Source organism: Chiroxiphia lanceolata, chromosome 22 (genome assembly GCF_009829145.1).
Source record: "Chiroxiphia lanceolata isolate bChiLan1 chromosome 22, bChiLan1.pri, whole genome shotgun sequence".
In the NCBI taxonomy this organism is placed as follows: Eukaryota; Metazoa; Chordata; class Aves; order Passeriformes; family Pipridae; genus Chiroxiphia; species Chiroxiphia lanceolata.
The window spans coordinates 5,281,027-5,300,462 of NC_045658.1; the positions used below are offsets into that span (position 1 = coordinate 5,281,027).

General features: G+C 59.0%; 1 protein-coding gene across 1 annotated transcript in view; it reads left to right on the forward strand.

Annotated features, from left to right (window-relative positions):
• The window catches only part of AGRN (agrin), a 115,463-nt gene that overhangs the window by 82,138 nt on the left and 13,889 nt on the right, over window positions 1-19,436 (forward strand). Inside the window, 22 exon segments of the mRNA XM_032708983.1 lie at window positions 133-327; window positions 1,886-2,021; window positions 2,023-2,084; window positions 3,598-3,743; window positions 3,878-3,983; window positions 4,313-4,426; window positions 6,000-6,164; window positions 7,054-7,197; window positions 7,304-7,428; window positions 7,896-8,001; window positions 8,230-8,613; window positions 8,748-8,882; window positions 10,239-10,366; window positions 12,143-12,257; window positions 12,571-12,690; window positions 13,267-13,581; window positions 15,394-15,586; window positions 16,250-16,465; window positions 17,137-17,366; window positions 18,594-18,728; window positions 18,880-18,976; window positions 19,236-19,400. Coding sequence (XP_032564874.1) covers window positions 133-327; window positions 1,886-2,021; window positions 2,023-2,084; window positions 3,598-3,743; window positions 3,878-3,983; window positions 4,313-4,426; window positions 6,000-6,164; window positions 7,054-7,197; window positions 7,304-7,428; window positions 7,896-8,001; window positions 8,230-8,613; window positions 8,748-8,882; window positions 10,239-10,366; window positions 12,143-12,257; window positions 12,571-12,690; window positions 13,267-13,581; window positions 15,394-15,586; window positions 16,250-16,465; window positions 17,137-17,366; window positions 18,594-18,728; window positions 18,880-18,976; window positions 19,236-19,400 — 3,532 coding nt within the window.

Genomic DNA, 19,436 nt, shown 5'->3' on the forward strand with positions numbered 1-19,436 from the left:
CGTGGCAGGGGTTGGAACGAGACGGGCTTTAAGGTCCCTTCCAACCCGTGCAGCCGCTGCTCTGTGCTCAGCCAACACCCCCCGCCTCGTGCGCTGTTTTAACCTCCTGGCTTTGTCCTTTGCTCCGCACAGACCGCTGCGGGAAGTGCCAGTTCGGGGCCATCTGCGAGGCGGAGACGGGGCGCTGCGTGTGCCCCACCGAGTGCGTGCCCTCTGCCCAGCCCGTGTGCGGCTCCGACGGCCGCACCTACGGCAGCGAGTGCGAGCTGCACGTCCGAGCCTGCACCCAGCAGACCAACATCCTGGTGGCCGCCCAGGGAGACTGCAGTGAGTCTGCCAAGGTCCCCTCCATCCCCTCCGCTCGCCCCCCTGGCCCTGCCCACCCGAGGCTGGTCGGGTCACCGACTCAGCCCTGCCCGAGGCTTTTCGCCTTTTCTGGCGTGGTCTTCCCATGTGGCTTAGGAGGAATTTTATCCCCAGCTGGTTTAGTTGTTTCCCCGTCGTGGGTGGTATTTTCCCCACGCGTTACTTGGTAGAGAAATTGGATTAGTGTCCACCGGGCCGAGCAAAGAAATTGGGCTAAAAACGTGTTAATGGCCACCATCAGTACTGAAAGCACTGAGGGTCTGTTTGATCACACACGGCTTTCCCTCCGCCCCCGTCCCCTGGGGTTAATTCCTCTTTATTCCCGAGTTTCCTCCCCACTCCCCAGCCCAGGGAAATGTCTGTGCTAATTTCTTAATGAATTAAAAGTCCTGGCTGGGTTCTTCATTACGGCAAAAGCTGTTTGGGTAAAAGCAATGATTCAAGGCTCATAAAACCTGTCCAGCTGGGTCTGGTGTTCCAGGGATTGAGCTGGTGCATGGAGATCCTCCCTGAATTCGGGAGAGAATGCCTGAGTGTGACAGATGACCCTCAGTGCTCTGTGGGCTGAAGTCAGAACACACCATGAGAGTAAATGGGATTTCTTAGTGATGTAAGGAAGAACTGTTGGACACCACACCCGTGGGTGCTGATGGGGGGGGTCAGGAATGCTCAGGGTGGGCACACAGCACCTAAGGGTGCTGATGGGGGGGTCAGGAATGCTCAGGGTGGGCACACAGCACCTAAGGGTGCTGATGGGGGGTCAGGAATGCTCAGGGTGGGCACACAGCGCCCGTGGGTGCTGATGGGGGGTCAGGAGTGCTCAGGGTGGGCACACAGCACACATGGGTGCTGATGGGGGGGTCAGGAATGCTCAGGGTGGGCACACAGCACCCGTGGGTGCTGATGGGGGGGTCAGGAATGCTCAGGGTGGGCACACAGCACCAAAGGGTGCTGAGGGGGGGTCAGGAATGCTCAGGGTGGGCACACAGCGCCCGTGGTGCTGATGGAGGGGTCAGGAATGCTCAGGGTGGCACACAGCACCCGTGGGTGCTGATAGGGGGGTCAGAAATGCTCAGGGTGGGCACACAGTGCCTGTGGGTGCTGATGGGGGGGTCAGGAATGCTCAGGGTGGGCACACAGCACCTAAGGGTGCTGATGGTGGGTCAGGAATGCTCAGGGTGGGCACACAGCACCCGTGGGTGCTGATGGGGGGGTCAGGAATGCTCAGGGTGGGCACACAGCACCTAAGGGTGCTGATGGTGGGTCAGGAATGCTCAGGGTGGGCACACAGCACCTAAGGGTGCTGATGGTGGGTCAGGAATGCTCAGGGTGGGCACACAGTGCCCGTGGGTGCTGATGGGGGGGGTCAGGCATGCTCAGGGTGGGCACCTGGCCGTCGCAGAGCCTTTGCACCGATCGAATCAAACAATGACATCAGTGGTCCCCAGCTGCGTGACGCTGCTCAGCCGGCCATGGGAGCCCCCGTGACGCCTGCCTGTGTTCCCCCCTGTGTCCCCAGAGTCGTGTGGCAGCACGGTGTGCTCCTTTGGCAGCCGCTGTGTGGGTGGGCAGTGCGTGTGCCCGCGCTGCGAGCGCCAGCCCCCGGCCCCGGTGTGCGGCACCGACGGGCTCACCTACGACAACCAGTGCGAGCTGACGTGCCTCCTGCCAGCAGAAGAAGAGCATCGAGGTGGCCAGGACGGGGCCCTGTGAGGATGGTAGGTGTGAGGGTGTGGGGGTGCACGAAATGGGGAGAGAAGGGGGAGGGACGGAGGGTTCCGCTGCCGCGGGAGCCCCGCTGCGTGGAGCTCGGGCACGGTGCCCTGGGAGACCCCCAGAATGCCCAGCACAGTGTGCCAGCAATGCCTCCTGGCCACCCAGCACCTCGGCTGCCACCCCCCTTTCCCCTGTACCCAGCAATGTGGAGGTGATGCCGCCCAGTTGGGTGGGCAAGGAGTTATCGCTGCTTTAATGTCACGCTTGGGTGGGTCTCATCCAGGGAAACAAAACCATTCCTGGGGCAGGGAGAGCAGTTGCTGCTTTGCTTCCCTCTGTTCTGGGGCTGCTTGAGGGCCTGGCCTGTGACCTGGTCCAGTGGGTGACATCCCATGGCATCCTGGCTTGGAACAAGATGATCCTTAAGGTCCGTTCCAACCCAACCCATTCCGTGGTTCTGTTGACTGAGTGCCAGGGAGGGTTGTGGGGTTGGCTGTACCTTGCTTGGCCAGGCTAAAAGCTGAGAACCTGCTGAGTTTTCCCAGTTTGGGGAAGGCTGTGGGTTATTGCTGGCTGCATTCATTTGGGGAGGCACCTAAACCTCCCCGCTCTGGTGAGCTGAGATTCCCTGGCTCGTTGCACATGTAGTCGAGCTGGAAAGGACTTCAGTGCATGGCAGAGCTTAAGGAGAGAGGAAGACATAACATGGTGTTTGATCACAGCCCTCCTTGGGGAATTTCAGGTTGATGTCCCTCTGGGAGAAGAGCTTAAATAATTCTCTGTGTAATGCCAAATCCCAGCCTTTGATCACTCAATAAAAAGGGCCAGGTTTCCCTTCCCCCCCACCCGCCCTTCCCCTTTAAGAAGCCTTTGAAATCAGCAACATCTCTGTTGCTGCTGGAGCTCTGAGCATCTTACAGAGAGGCAGCCAGGCTGGGGACAGGCTTTAGGTACTTAAAATATCTCCCTAACCGAACTTCTAAACCCAAACCCCGTCCCTTCCTCTGCTCTGCTCTCCATATCATCATCAGCAATCTCCCTGTGCACAGCACGTTTGGGAGAGCAGGAAAAGGAGTGGGATCGAAGCATGGAGTTAAATTGTCACCAAGGCTGGTGGCAGCCCTCCCTCCCATGCATGGCTGTCAGCTGGCTGAGCTGCAGGGAGCTGCAGGAGCCTTGGTTTGGCTCCTGCAGTGATGCTGGAGGAGGAAAACCTCAGGCTAAAGCAGGTTTGCAGTTCTCATTGTGTTGGCTCAGCACAGTCAGTGGTGGGAGAACCTGCTTTGTCCAAGAGAGAGGGATCTTCCCTGACAACTGGGCATAAGCATCCAAATATATTTGGCCCGGGATTTTGGGGTTGCTTGTGCTGAGGAGGTTGAATCTACTTGGATTCGGGTGGGTGTGTGCAGATGTGGGCACATCCTGGTGCCAGGACGGGGCTTTGGCCCCATCCCCTCCGCTCTCCCCCCGTGCTGGGGCTGAGCCCTGTGTCACCAGGGTGGTCCTCCCTTGCAGAGTGTGGCTCGGGGGGCTCTGGCTCCGGGGATGGCAGCGAGTGTGAGCAGGACCGGTGCCGGCAGTTCGGGGGCTGGTGGGACGAGGACGCCGAGGACGATCGCTGCGTGTGCGACTTCACCTGCCTGGCCGTGCCCCGCAGCCCGGTGAGCCCCCCGGCACCCTCCCCTCTTCTCCTCCCTTGGTTCCCTGGGCCAGGAGAGGGCATCCCACGGGATAGGGAACCTGCCTTCCCGTGCCAGGGGCTGCCCTGAGCGGCTGCCCCTCCCTGTCCTGGCAGGTGTGTGGCTCCGATGGTGTCACCTACGCCAGCGAGTGTGAGCTGAAGAAGACACGGTGTGAGAAGCGCCAGGATCTCTATGTCACTGGCCAAGGAGCCTGTCGTGGTGAGTCCCCTGATGGCAGCCACCCCTCCTCCCCACCAAAGCTGGCACAAGCCCGGGGGGTGCCCAGCCTGGTGCCCTTTCCCTGTGGATAAAACAAGGAAGTGCCCGCTGTGTCCTTGTGGGTTTGCTGATCCCGCTGCATCATTCCTGTTCCATGCCCTGTGCTCTCCCTTGGCCAAGGGCAGGACCTCTCCTCGTGGCCTGTTCCCAGAATCTCCAGGTGGTTTTGCAGGAATTGCTGCCTGCTGGTCCATCCATACCTTGGCCATGCATCCCAGCAGCGTCCTGCCTGCCAAAAATAACCTGTACCCCTCTGCCTTCCTCTGCAGCCCTTGCCACAACCCCACCACCCCTCCTGGTTGTGCACTGCAGCCAGACCATCTACGGCTGCTGCCCAGACAACATGACCCTGGCGCTCGGAGTGGGAGCAGCAGGATGTCCAAGTGAGTGGATTTTGTGTTGGAAAAGCCTTCTAAAACCTTGGAGTCCAACCCTTGACCCAGCACTGCCAGGTCCACCACTAAACCTTGTCCCCAGGTGTGCCACACCCACGTGTTTTTTAAACACCTTCAGGGGTGGTGGTTCCCTGGTCAGCCTCTTCCAGTGCCTGACCAGCCTTTCAGGGAAGAAATTTTCCCCAGTATCCCACCTAAACCTCCCCTGGCATAGCTTGAGGCCGTTTCCTCTGGTCCTGTCACTTGTTACGTGGGAGAAGGAACAAGCCCCCACCTTGCTACAACCTCCCAGCACGTGTTCTTCCCCTTCTGGATCTACTGGTGATGCTTTTGGTCCTTCCAAAAAGTTCTGAGACAACCTCCAGGCCTAAATCCCTTTGAAATGCAGGAAGGCAGGATGGGAGCTCAGAACTTGTCTGGATGCCCCCAAAAGTGCCCCCGGGGCCAAGACTGTGCCATTGGTGCCTTCAGCCCATTGCTGGACTCACCAGCCTGAGTGACAGGAATATTCCACGTGTCCTTGAGCTGCAGGATGAGGTGGAACAGAGCTTGGAGGTTCACCTGGGGACCTTCCACAGGCCACCCCAGGAGCAGTGACTGGTGGGTGACTGCACTGTGCAGGAAGCTGAGCTGCCCAGCCTTTCATTAATATTTATTAAATAATTATCAGGGCCAGAAGGAGCATTTTGAAAGGCATTAGCAAAGCCTTTAACAGCTGAGGCTGTGGCTGCCTGGCAGGGAACACATCACCCCGTGGAGACACGGCTCGTGCTGTGCCTGTGCTGGGCTAATGCCTGTTTGATGAGGGGGGAGTCCTGTGTAATGTGCTGGATAATTTCAAAAGCAGCAGCACTGAGTGTCCAGAGGTGTCCTGGCAGGAGTAGGGGGAGTGCTGCAGGCTGAGGTGTGTGCTGGGCAGAGGAGACAGTCAGGGTGATGCTACAGAGGACACAAGTATTTTATTTTTAGCACCACACTGGTAGTGGTGATCTTGTGTGTGTCTGGTGGAAATCTTGCCCTCCAGTCCACGGGCACAGCTTCCCACTTCACTGGGTTCAGTATCCCACTGGTTTCTGTCCCACCTGTGTCCCTGTGCTGGCAGCAGTCATTCGTCAGGGGGTAATTACCACTAAACCAGCAGCTTGAAGCCCCTGGGGCAGGTTTGTCCGTGGATGTGCCACTTCCCTGCCTCTGGCAGCGTGGGGATGTGCTCGTGGCACCCTCCTGGCTGCTCCCCAGGTCTCCCTTTCTCCCCGTGTCTCTTTTCCCCTGCTCCCTGTGGGTGAGGAGAAGCGTCTCTCTGTCTATCTTTGGATCGCTCCCCTCCATCAAGTTCCTAATTAATGAATTAATAATAAACTTCTAATAGCTTCCTTCCCCTTTGATGGTAATGAGAGAGGAGTCCTTGATGACAGCAGGCTGATCCCTTGGAGGTTTAGTTCCCCCCTCGGAGCAGGAGCAGCTGGTGGAACCTCCCCCTGCCCAGCACGAGCCCACCCTGGCTGGAGCTGGGGGGCTCCTCCCTGGCTCAGCCCCTCTCTGAGGCTCTCTCTGCCCACAGGCACGTGCCAGTGCAACCCCTACGGCTCCTACGGGGGGTCCTGTGACCCTGGCACGGGGCAGTGCTCCTGCAAGCCCGGAGTGGGGGGGCTCAAGTGCGACCGCTGCGAGCCGGGCTTCTGGAACTTCCGCGGCATCGTCACCGACAGCAAGAGCGGCTGCACCCGTGAGTGGGGCAGGGCTGGGGCAGCACCCGGGGCAGGGCTGGGGCGTCAGCACCCCTCATCCTGCTGCTCCCACGGGCACGGCCCCATGGCCTGCTCGGGGTGGGCGACAGGGTGTTAATGTTAAAACCGTGAGCTCCAGCGTTGGTCCCGTTGTCAGCACCTCCAGTGACTGTTGGTGCCGTTGCAAGTCATCCAGAACCTGTTTGTCCCATTGTAAATCATCCAGTCACTGTCCCATTGTAGTCACCTTCAGCAGCTGTTTGTCCTATTGCAAGTCCTCCACTGGCTGTTGGTCCTGTTGTATGTCAGCTCCAGTGGCTGTTGGTCCCATTGTAAGTCACCTCCAGTGACTGTTGATCCCATTCTAAGTCATCCCGCAGCTGTTTGTCCCATTGTAAATCATCCAGTCACTGTCCCATTGTAGTCACCTTCAGCAGCTGTCTGTCCTACTGTAAGTCCTCCAGCAGCTGTTTGTCCTATCACAAGCCATGCAGTGACTGTTTGTCCCATTGTAAGTCACCTCCAGCAGCTGTTTGTCCTATCACAAGCCAAGCAGTGACTGTTTGTCCCGTTGTAAGTCACCTCCAGCAGCTGTTTGTCCTATCACAAGCCAAGCAGTGACTGTTTGTCCCGTTGTAAGTCACCTCCAGCAGCTGTTTGTCCTATCACAAGCCATGCAGTGACTGTTTGTCCCATTGTAAGTCACCTCCAGCAGCTGTTTGTCCTATCACAAGCCAAGCAGTGACTGTTTGTCCTGTTGTAAGTCACCTCCAGCAGCTGTCCTGCAGAGCTGGGTGACGTGCCCCGTGCCAGAGGGACCCGGGTGAGGCTGCAGTCGGCTCCATGAACCCCCCAGCACAACAGTGTGGTTTTGCCCTTCTCTCCCAGCCTGCAACTGCGACCCCGTGGGGTCAGTGCGGGATGACTGCGAGCAGATGACGGGGCTGTGCTCCTGCAAGACTGGCATCACTGGCATGAAGTGCAACCAGTGCCCCAACGGCAGCAAACTGGGCATGACTGGCTGCGAGAAAGGTGAGGGGCACCAAGAAACGGGTCCCTGGCAGAGCTAAGATGCGCCAGGAGGGGAGGGATTTTGCTTTCTGTCTGCTCTGATCACCTCTTCTTCCTACCTCACCAGACCCTTCGGCCCCAAAATCCTGCGAGGAGATGAGCTGCGAGTTCGGGGCCTCGTGCGTGGAGGTCAACGGCTTTGCCCACTGCGAGTGCCCGTCCCCGCTGTGCTCAGAGGCCAACATGACCAAGGTTTGGGGCACAGGCAGCCCGGGGGGGCTCAGGGGGTGAGCAGGGACCTGTGGGGGTTCATCTGCATCGAGCAGCGCAGGGGTCTCGTGTCTCTTCCCCCCACAAGAAGCAGGAGGGGGGGTTTGGTCCCTGCCTTGGTGCGTGGGAAAAGGGGGATGTGCAAGTGGTAGATGTCTCCCAGCAGAGCTGGATGCTCTGTCCCTCACCTGATAACTCTGAGCTTGCTCTGCTTCTGACCTCCCACAGCCCACCTCAGGTCCCTCTGTGCAGACCATCCCCTCTGTGCCTCAGAGGGACTCCTTCAAAATCCTTCCAGCCTTTAGAGCCTGGTTTATTTTGCTTGGAGAAGGACAGGGGGTGCAGCTCACATGTCCCCTCTGCCTCAGAATTCTCCCAGCATTTAGAGATGACTTTCTTTTGCTTGGAGGAGGACAGAGGCACAGCTCACGTGTCCTCTCTGCCCCCAGGTGTGTGGCTCTGACGGTGTCACCTATGGGGACCAGTGCCAGCTGAGGACCATCGCCTGCAGGCAGGGCCAGGTCATCACGGTGAAGCACGTGGGGCAGTGCCACGGTGAGTGCCCGCTGCTCTGGGGGCTGGGGCAGTGCCAACCCTGTGACCTGAGGTCTGGCTGCTTTCCTCTGCAGTGCCAGGGCATTTCCTGACATTTCCTGCCCAGGGCAGGTGCCCTGAGGGTTCCCAAGCAGTGTCACTGGTTTGCAACCTGCTTCCCAGTGCCGCTGCCAGCCTTTCCTGGAAGGTGTCCCCTTCCTTACCCGCCCTGTTTGCTGGTCCTTCCAGAGTCCATCACCCACACGAGCCACCCGTCGCCTCCCACGCCGCTGCCCACGCTGCCCTTGGACCGGCTCATCCTCCCCCCGCCCCCGCCCCTCACCACCCAGGCTCCAGAGCCCACCGAAGTGGCCACCAGCTCCCCGCCGCTGGAAGCCAAGCCCACGGAACGGGGTCACCCCACGACGAGGCGCGTCACGACGGCCAGGCCGGCCACGACGCCCTGGGCCACCCACGGCGGGCACAAGACCACGGTGCGGCCTCTCTCCACCGCCCCGGTGGTCCTGGCCACCCCCCAGCCTGCCTACGGGGAGTCGGGCAGTGCTGAGGGCAGTGGGGACCAGGAGCTGGGTGCCAGCGGGGACCAGGAGTCCAGCGGGGCGGGCTCTGCCGGTGAGTGGGCGCTCCGGGGCCGCTCGTGGGTCCGGCCCAACCCTGTGTGTGTGAGCTGTGGCTCAGCCCCGTTCTCTGACACAGAGGGGAGGTCTTACTGCTGCTGGTGAACGCTCCTCTTGGTGCCCCTGCAGGGGAAGAGGAGGTGGAGGAAGGCCAGGTGACGTCCACCCCGGCCGTGGAGAGGGCCACGTGTTACAACGCCCCGCTGGGATGCTGCTCCGACGGCAAGACCGCGGCTGCCGACGCCGAGGGCAGCAACTGCCCAGGTGAATTTGTCCCGGGGTTGGGCTCTGGGGGTGCCTGTGGGGGGTCAGGAGTCAGGCTGAGATGTGGGGTGCCACGGGGAGATGCCCAGCAGGGAGGGCAGCACGGCGCTGTGCTTGCCCGGCTGGCAGCGAGGACAGTCCCGTGCCCCGTCCGGGGGCTGGCGTGTCCCTTGAAGGGGGTGTTCATGGGGATGTGCTGAGCCACAGCAGCTGGCAGGCACGGTGCCAACCTGCCACAGCCCCCAGCAGCCAGCCCTGGTGCTCGGGTGGGCACTGCTGTTCACGTGGGGAGCCAGAGCAGTGCTGTTCTCTTCCCTCAGGTGACCACTTTCCTCCTTGACTGCTACAGCCTTAAAAATTTGACCAGTGCTTTGCCCAGGCTTCTGCCAAGCTCTCCACTGGCACTAGGGTGGAGGAGGGAACTGCTTGGATTCCCTGTGTTAGTGGCTGTAGAGGGAGCTGGGGCCAGGACCAGTTTGGTGCTGGGGCAGGGCAACTGTACCCCCAGGGTCCCTGCTGGGCATCCTGGGGTCTCTGAGCTGCTTGACTGTCACAGTGGTTCCCAGGGGTGTGCTCTGCTCCCCTGATCCAGCTGAAATCTCTCTTCCTGCTCACAGTCCCTTTCCACATGTTGAGGAAGCACAGCCCCACCTCTGCTCCGTCAGAAAACGTCCATCCTCCTTACCCTGAAAATCGGTGCTCTGGGGCCGTGTCCCAGATATTTCCTCACTGAGGTCCTTCCCAAGTGCCCTTGTGGTTTCCAGCAGGACACCCCCTTTTCCTCTGGACACCCCATTCCCCTTTCAACCCTTAACAGCTGCAGGGACCCTCCTGTGTGGTTGCCCACAGTGGGATCTCTCCATCCTCTGCATCCCACTGCCCCCCTGGAAGGGACCTGTTGCAGTTTCGCTCGGGTTCGGCAGGGCTGGCCTGGAAGGCTCCGTCCTTCCTTCTCCCAGCACAGGTCTTCTCCTTGTCCAGAGCCCAGGTTTCTCCCTCCTGTGCCCTGTGCATGCCCGTGTCTGGTCCTGGAATGCTGACTGTCCTGCTAACGTGTCTCTCTTGTCACTCAGCCGGTGCAGGGGGGCTGCTCTCCGGGCCGGAGCTCAGAGGAACCTGTATGGTAAAAGCTGCCATCTCCAGCCTGGTCTTTGCCATCTGCTCCAGCACCCTGTGACACTAATCCTCCATGGCTCTCCCAGACCCATCCAGACTAACCCCAGCACTGGCACTACCCACACACTGCCATCCCCCTTCCCCAGGGACTCGGATGCTCTTGGCGGCTCTCGGCGTCACACCTCTCCCCCTGCCCACCTAAACTAAAGGTGTTTGTCCTGTGTTCTCTCCCTGCCACAGCTACCAAAGTCTTCCAAGGAGTCCTCATCCTGGAGGAGGTGGAAGGCCAGGAGCTGTTCTACACCCCGGAGATGGCTGACCCCAAGTCGGAGCTCTTTGGGGAGACGGCCCGGAGCATCGAGAGCGCGGTGAGTTCCAGGGCAGGGATCTTCTGTCCTTGGCAAAAGAGGGGGCCCTGCCACACAGTGGAGTCACTGAGTCACAGAATCAGGGCTGGAAAAGCCCTCCAAGGTCATCAAGTCCATCATTAACCCAGCACTGCGTTCACCAGCAAACCATGGCCCGAAGTGCCACGTCCTTGTGTTTTTTGAACACTTCCAGGGATGGTGATTCCACCCCTGCTCAGGGTAGCCTGTTCCACTGCTTGACAACCCTTTTGGTGAAGAAACTTTTTCCTCATATCCCATCTAAACCTCCTCTGGTGCAATTTGAGGCCATTTCCTTTCATCCTGTTACCTGGGGGAAGAGACCGACCCCCACCTGGCAACAACCTCCCTTTGTGCTGGGTCCAAAAATCCTTCTGGGTCCAAAATCCTTCTTCAGCTTGACCACAGTGGTGGGACAACCTCTTCAGACAAGAGGTTCTGCCTTAGCCCCTTGGATTTCCCAAAGTGTCCTTATCTCCAGGAAAAGCCCTGAGTCAAAAATACATCCAGAACCCCTTCACCCTGTGGTTCAGCTCCACAGCTTGGGAAGCTTCTTGTGTAAATCCAGCCTCCCACCCCTAAGGAGAACCCCCTGCATTGCCAGCTGCAGGAGCAGGTGGATTTTGGGTGGCAGTGAGTACATTTGGGGGTGCTGAGGCGGTGCTGGGCGAGGTAACAACGTTCTGCTGGAGCCTGCAGGGTGGCACAGCAAACACAAACCATCTTTGCGAGGACATCAACACATTCAGAGCGGGTTCCAAGCTGCACACAGAAAGCTGGCAGGCCCTCAGCCCAGTCACACCAGCACATGTGTGCCTGGCACATGGACCAGATGGCTCCTGCAGTTCTGCAGCACAATACCAGTGTTTCCCAGTACAGCCCAGGATGGAAACGTGCACACAAAAGCTTCATTCACGGGTTCATCCATTAAGGGCCTTTGCTGGTTTCTGTTTTCCCAGGCTGGCAACATGAAACCATGGCACAAAAGGCATCTGTGGCTGGGCTGAGAGCTCCTGCCCCAGCCCTGTGCTGCAGAGACCTGTTCCCTGTGCAGCCTGCCCAGGGATGTGATGTGCTCCTTCACCCCTCTGCTCACTATTCCAAATTTAAAGGGGGAGACAGTGCCATGGGACCATTAATCAGTTAATTACTGTCTTCTGTCTTTGCCTGGAAGCCAGGGGAAGGAATTGGTGGACAGACCAGCCTGGACAGACAGCTGGCAGGGGTGTTACAGCCCTGACTTGCTGTGAGCCTTGCAGTGCCACTGTCTCCTTCATGTGACTTCAGACAAATCCTGCAGTATCCAAGAGCCAAGTTTTAAAAGGCAGGCAGGTACTTAAAGATGCAGAATAGGGCTTTATGGGATTTTCCAAAGTGCCTAAGCAGGTTTACACAGCTTTAGAAGAGATCAGGAAGACTTAGATGCCACACAGTAGAAAATCCCTGGATGAGCTGCGCAAGGTGTCTCTGCTCTGGCTCTGTTCTGCTCCTCCTCACAGGTACCATGGCGTGTCCCACATTATTTATGGGTCCTGTCCTTACCTTAAAGAATAGGGACCATCTGGAATTGTCACCCAGCACAGCAGAGCCCTGTCCTCTGTGTGTCGATGTCTTGCAAAGGGTTGGATGCAAACCCCTGTGGGTTGAAACCGAGGAGACCGTCCGAGACTCCAGATCTTTCCCTGGAAAGATCCATTCCCCAGGATCTCCCCGTTAACCCAGGTTGTCCCCTTTTCTCCTCCACCTCCCACCGAGCAGCTGGACGAGCTTTTCCGCAGTTCTGACGTCAAGAAGGATTTCAAGAGCATCCGAGTGCGGGACCTGGGGCAGAGCAGCGCCGTCCGTGTCTTCGTGGAGTCCCACTTTGACCCAGGTAGGAGCATTCCCTGTGGCACCCCCACCTGCCCGGGGAGGGAGCAGGCATTCCCAGCGGGAATGCCGGCTGGAGAAACACTTGTGTGGAGAAGGAGAAGGAAAGAACCTTCCTAAAATTTGCCAGGGTCGTGTCTTCTGCCCAGCAAAACCAACAGAGCTGGGAGGGGGGGAGCCCTAAGCTGGTGCCTGGAGGGCTGGAAGCGTTTTCCTTGGGAAAGGAGCAAATTTGGATGCTCTGTGGGAGAGGAGCTGCTGGGTGGGATTGTATCTTCACTGCTCCTCTTCTCCTTCCTCCTCCTGGCTGTGAGCAGCCACGTCCTACACGGCAGCTGATATCCAAGCGGCCCTGCTGAAGCAGATCAAAGCTTCCAAGAAGAAGACCATCCTGGTGAAGAAGCCCCAGCAGGAGCATGTCAAATTCATGGATTTTGGTGAGTCCCCTCTGCCTGTGGCCAGCCCCCCCCTCGCTTGGATTAGGCTTTCAGATGGGCAGAGTGGCTCTTCTGCTCTTGCCAGGGCTTTTTGTCTGTAGCAGTAACCCATGAAAAGCTCCCCCAGGCAGTGCCAGGGTGCAGAGGGTGGTGCAGAATCAGAGAATCATGGAATGTTTTGGAAGGGATCTTGAAGCTCATCTCATTCCACCTCCCCTGCCACGGTGGACCCAACCCCAAGGCTTGTCCAACCTGGCCTACAGCTTCTCTGGGCAACCTGTGCCAGGGGCTTCTGAGTAAAATCCGTGTGCCCAGACTTGGTTTTCACTCAGGAAAACCATCCGGGGGTAGAATTGCCCCACTTTTTCATGGCACATGGCAACTGCTGCACCATGGGGACGTGGCAGTGGAAAGGGAGCCTGTCCTGGTTCTCCTGAGGTGGTGGCCAGGCCTTGTCCATCCTGATAAACCCGGAACAGTGATTTTCCAGGGAAGACACGCACATGGGAGCGTGGCCGCCCCTGCCACGGAGAAGGCTGTGAAACACTAACTCCTCCTCGCCCTTTGCTCTTCCAGACTGGATCCCCAGGCTCTTCACCACCACCATCACCACCACCACGGCCACCACCATGGCCCCGGCCACCACCCGCCGGGCCACCACGGCCGCCGCCGTCACCACGGCCCGCGGGAGCACCAGGAGGCCCAGCCCTCCCACCCTCCTGCCGGCCGCCAGCACCCGCAGGAAGCCCACCCGGCAGCCCCCCAGCACCAGGAGACCCCCCAGGCCCTGCGACTCCCACCCCTGCCTGCACGGGGGCACCTGCGAGGACGACGGCGAGGAGTTCACCTGCAGCTGCCCCGCAGGCAAGGGAGGGGCCGTCTGTGAGAAAAGTGAGTGCCCCCCACCCACCCACCCACCCACGGCAAAAAATGATGCCAAAATTGGCAGAAATGAGGCTGCTCAGGGACAGTTTTGAGTCTTTAAGCAGCAAAGGTGTTTGTTTTGAGCAACGTTGGGGAACCAACCAGCTCGCGCTGGACAAACTATCTCCTAAGTTCTCAGTGAAAAGCCGGGTAATTTATACTGTTTTTATGAGTGATTACAACATCTACACATGCATATTCATTTAATTTCACAATCTAATTATCATATTCATAATAGGCAGGGTCTAGGCAGAGCTTGAGACGGGGCTGTCCTTTCAGGGAGTCCTCTGGTGGTCTTTCCGGTCCTTCAGCCTCAAGAGGGTCCTCTTTGTCAGGAACTTTTCCTGACTATGTACTGAGAGCTTGTGAAACCCCCCCCTGCTTCAGCTTGCTTATCTCCCTGAATGTCCATTCTATCTAATTCATGACTGCTAAGTGATAATTCATATCACTCTCTGTTATCTTTTCATTAGTACAGAACATCTGTAGGCAGAGCTCTGGAGCAGGGTACCCCTTGTCCCTTTAACACTAATGTTTTATTCCTCAGAGCGAGCGTCTGTAACATCCCCTCAGAATAGAATTCCAGCATCTCAGAACTCTTGCTGGGTTTCAGCATCCCAGAGCGGGGTGGGGAGGGACCTCTGAGCTCACCCCCCACCATCCCAGGTTGCTCCAAGCCCAGTCCAACCTGGCCTGGAGCGGGAACGTCCCGCGTCGGGCGACTCCAGCGAACGCATTGGCTGGTGATGGAGGGATGGGGGGGGACACGTTCAAACCCGGCCCCGGAATTGGCACTGGCACTGCAGGGGCTGGTTTAATGGGCTGTAATCTCAGCTCTGCCACAGCAGGTTGTACATGTGCTGTTCATTGTAAAAGGCTGCGAGGTGCCAGGAGTGATTTCCCCCTGGCTCCGCTCCTGATCCAGCAGTGCCCCGAAGCACCGGGGGATTGGGAGCTGCTGCTGTGTTAGCTCAGCTCGTGGCACTGCCCCTCACAGCCCCTGACTGCCAGTGTGACTGACCATCCCAGGCACTGACCATCCTCTCCAGCCCCGGGGAGATGTGTTCTGATAATCCAGCCTCTATTTCCCAGTGCTTGGAGCAGCTTAACAAGCAGCTGGAGACTGGCAGCACGCTTACCCAGAGCTGCTGTTATTTACTGGGAGCCCCCACTGGCAGTTTGGGGTCATGCTGGGGACTCTGGGCGGCTGGGAGTGCTTATTCCTGAAAAGCTTTGTCCCTAAAGCCATAATCTGGAGCGCTCCAAGCTGTGGGTGTCCAGCCCTGTTCATTTTAATAGGGCTTGGCCTCTCAGATCCCTTGGAAAACCTCAGCCACGATGAACAAAAGCCTGCAGTGATGAATGTAAATCTGTCATGTGGGATTCTGGGAGGAGAGATAAAAATTATCTAAGGAGCAGGGAAGCTGAGTTATGAGGAGCTGTGTATACAGTGGAGCTCGGATGATGGCACAGGGGCACGGAAAGGACCAGCAGCACTGGTTTTTAACTGGGAGGAGCTGGTTGGGGGAGCAACACCCCAGATCTTTAAAGCCTGGGAGCAATCTTTGGGGGGAATGGCATCCCAAGAGGGGTTTTGGGTACCAGTGTGAGTGTCTGGGAGGTGGTGACAGGGTGAGCTGGTTGTCTCAGAGATGACAACCAGCTTCTCTCCACCCTTTCCCAAGAGCTCTGTGTCCGGACAGGTCGAAAACATTCCCGGGCTCATGTCAGGCTCTGTGTCCTTCTGTCCCCTCTTCATTCCTCTCCTGGCTCTTGCAGCTATCAGGTACTTCATCCCCAGCTTCGGGGGCAAGTCCTACCTGGCGTTCAAGATGATGAAGGCGTATCACACGGTGCGCATCGCCCTGGAGTTCCGCACCCTGGAGCTCGGGGGGCTGCTGCTCTACAACGGCCAGAACCGGGGCAAGGACTTCATCTCCCTGGCCCTGGTGGGCGGCTTCGTGGAGCTCAGGTGAGTGCCCTCCCAGCCCCAGCTGGTGGGGGAGGAAGGTGGGCTGCTCCAGCCAGAATGGTCCTGACAGAACCTCAGGAGGATGCAGGGCTTGGACTCGCATTCTGAGAGACCCGGAATCAAAGAGAAGATAGAGAGGAGAAGGGGTTTTTTTTCTTGGATGTGATAGGGAGCTCCTTCCCTCCCTCTGGCACTTTTCAGCAAAGTTAATTCAGTGATTTCAGTTTGAATTTTGAAAAGCTGGAAGGTGTGGGAGGTTGATTTTTTTTTTGGGGGGCGAGCGAGAGGTCTTTTTTTTTCTTTTTTTTTTTTTTTTTTTGGTACCGAGAAAAGAAACACGGGTGGAAAAAAAAGGAAAGGGAGAAAGGCCTCAGAAATCTGAGCTGGAATGACACTTTTTTTTTTTCCCCCCATTCCAAAAGCCAAAGGGACAGATTTGGAATGAGGTGAGGTGGAGGAGATGAGTCCTCAGGCAGTCCTGACACTCGGGGGGGTGGGCAGAGCGTGCTCTGAGGGCAGCCTGGCACAGAGGTGGGCAGGGAGGGGGGGGTCTCCCAAGTGCTCCCAGCTTCTCCCTGGGCAGATATCACCTGACACAGATGTCACCTTTCTGCAGGGTGGCACAAACACGGCCCTCTCCCCCACCCCTCTTTTCTCCTGCAGGTTCAACACGGGCTCTGGCACGGGCATCATCACCAGCAGGGTCCGTGTGGAGCCTGGCAAGTGGCACCAGCTGGTGGTGAACAGGAACCGGCGCAGTGGGATGCTCTCCGTGGATGGGGAGCCCCACGTGAGCGGGGAGAGCCCCCCGGGCACCGATGGGCTCAACCTGGACACCGACCTGTTCATTGGGGGAGTGCCCGATGACCAGATGGCCGTGTGAGTGTGGGGCTGAGGGCTGTCCCCGGGTCACAGCACCTGCCACTGCTTCATGGGGGGTGGGGGGGCTTCTTAAGTGATCATCTGTCTGTGTTGGTGAAGAACTTCCAGGGCTGTGTCTGGTTTTGGGCCCCTCTCTGGAAGAGAGACATTGAGGGGCTGGAGTGAGTCCAGGGAAGGGAATGGAGCTGGGGAAGGGGCTGGAGTGTCCTGTGAGGAGATGGGGCAGGCTCAGCCTGGAGAAAAAGAGGCTCAGGGGGGACCTTTTAGCTCTGCAACTCCCTGACAGGAGAGGGGAGGCGGGGGGGTGTCGGGCTCTGCTCCCAGGGCACAAAGGACAGGAGGAGAGGGAACGGCCTCAAGCTGCACCAGAGGAGATTCAGGTTGGACATCAGGAGGAATTTCTTCGCAGAAAAGGTGGTCAGGCATTGGAAGGGGCTGTCCAGGGTGGTGATGGAGTCCCCATCCCTGGAGGTGTCCTGGTCATGGCCCTCAGTGCTCTGGGCTGGGGGACAAGGCGGGGATGATCAGGCACAGATTGGACTCGATGATCTCAGAGCTCTTTTCCAACCTAAACCATTCTGTGACCTGTGCCCTGTGGGGGAGCACGGCCTGACCCACACGCTTGGAGTTACCAAAAGCCCCAGTGACCCCGTGCTCTGTCCCCTCAGGGTGGCAGATCACACCACGGCCACCACGGGGCTCAAGGGCTGCATCCGCCTCCTGGACGTGAACAACCAGATGTACGACCTGCGGGAGAAGGGCAGCGACGTCCTCTACGGCAGCGGGGTGGGCGAGTGTGGCAACGACCCCTGCCACCCCAACCCCTGCCACCACGGGGGCATCTGCCACGTCAAGGAGGCAGAGATGTTCCACTGCGAGTGCCTCCACACCTACACCGGTACGGGGAGGGGGCTGCAGGCTCCTCGTCCTGCTGGGTGGTCCTGTGGGATCCCAGAGCCTCTGGGGTCATCAGAGTGGGGAGGGGGCTGCAGGCAGGGCAGGGCTGGGCTCCTTATCCTTGTGGGATCCCAGAGCCTCTGGGGTCATCAGAATAGGGAGGGGGCTGCAGTCAGGGCATGAGTAGATTTCTCATCCTGCTGGATGGTCCTGTGGGATCCCAGAGCCTATGGGGTCATCAGAATAGGGAGGGGGCTGCAGGCAGGGCGGGGCTGGGCTCCTTATCCTTGTGGGATCCCAGAGCCTCTGGGATCATCAGAGTGGAGAGGGGGCTGCAGGCAGGGCATGAGTGGACTTCTCAACCTGCTGGATGGTCCTGTATGATCCCAGAGCCTCTGGGATCATCAGAATAGGGAGGGGGCTGCAGGCAGGGCAGGGCTGGGCTCCTTATCCTTGTGGGATCCCAGAGCCTCTGGGGTCATCAGAATAGGGAGGGGGCTGCAGTCAGGGCATGAGTGGACTTCTCATCCTGCTGGATGGTCCTGTAGGATCCCAGAGCCTCTGGGATCATCAGAATAGGGAGGGGGCTGCAGGCAGGGCATGACTGGGCTTCTAATCCTGCTGGATGGTCCTGAGCAATCCTAGAGCCTCTGGGATCATCACAGTGGGGAGGGAGCTGTAGGCAGGACAGGGCCGGGCTCCTAATCCTGCTGGGTGGTCCTGTGGGATCCCGGAGCCTCTGGAGTCATCAGAGTAGGGAGGGGGCTGCAGGCAGGGCAGGGCTGGGCTCCTTATCCTTGTGGGATCCCAGAGCCTCTGGGGTCATCGGAGTGGGGAGGGGGCTGCAGGCAGGGCATGAGTAGACTTCTCATCCTGCCAGGTAGTCCTTTGGGATCCCAGAGCCTGTGGGATCAGCACAGTGGGGAGGGGAGTGTCAGCAGTGGGACAGAGGGAGAAGTGGAGGATGAAGCCTCCTGCAGTGAGGTCAGTAGGTCTGGGATATATCCCTGTTCACACGCACAGAAGGGCCAGGACCTGTTGGTTCTCGTGCACGTCCCCTCGCATTTTAGGGGCGTAGCCAGCCAAGGGCATCACCTGCCAGCTGTGGGGGCTTCCTGGGTCGTGGGAGCCCAGCCCGAGCCAGAGGCTGGGGGGTGGATCAGGGGGCAGCAGGGCCGTTGGGCTGTCGGTCTGTGGCGCGGGGCTGACGCTGCCTGTCCCGCCGCAGGGCCCACGTGTGCCGACGAGAGGAACCCCTGCGAGCCCTCGCCCTGCCACGTCTCTGCCACCTGCCTGGTGCTGCCCGAGGGGGGTGCCCTGTGTGCCTGCCCCATGGGCCGGGAAGGAGACTTCTGCGAGCGAGGTGGGAGCCGGCGGAGGAGCGGGGCTGGGGCAGGGGGTGGACGGAGCTCAGCCTGCCCGGCCCGGGCGGTGGCCTCGCCCGCTGTGGCTCTGGGGCACTGGCTGAAGCTGCTCTGCCTCCTCTCCCTCACCATCCCCTCGTTTGTGCCCAGTGACAGAGCAGGACCACACCATGCCCTTCCTCCCGGAGTTCAATGGCTTCTCCTACCTGGAGCTGAACGGGCTGCAGACCTTCGTTCCTGACCTGCAGTAAGTGCCAGGGGACAGGATGGGGGCCTGTGAGGGCATCACCTGCCTGGTGGGTGAAGAGACACCACAGAGCAGCATCCTGAGCACGGCAGGTGTGTCTCTCACCTACCCAGGGTGCCTTGCAGGGGTGGCATCTCTCTGCCAATCCCGTAGCCCTGGGCAGGCAGAGTTATTCCAAGGGCTCGGTGCGTGGGGGTGGAGGAAGAGAGCGCTAGGGGCTGCTGGGTTGGAGGGTTATCCATAACCCTTCTCTCCTCAGGGAGAAAATGTCCATGGAAGTTGTGTTCCTGGCCAAGAACCCCAGTGGAATGATCTTCTACAACGGCCAGAAGACAGATGGCAAGGGGGACTTCGTGTCCCTGGCCTTGCACGACGGGTACCTGGAGTACAGATACGACCTGGGCAAGGGGGCAGCTGTGCTCAGGTGAGGGGGCCCAGCCCGGGCTGCTCAGGGGAGGTT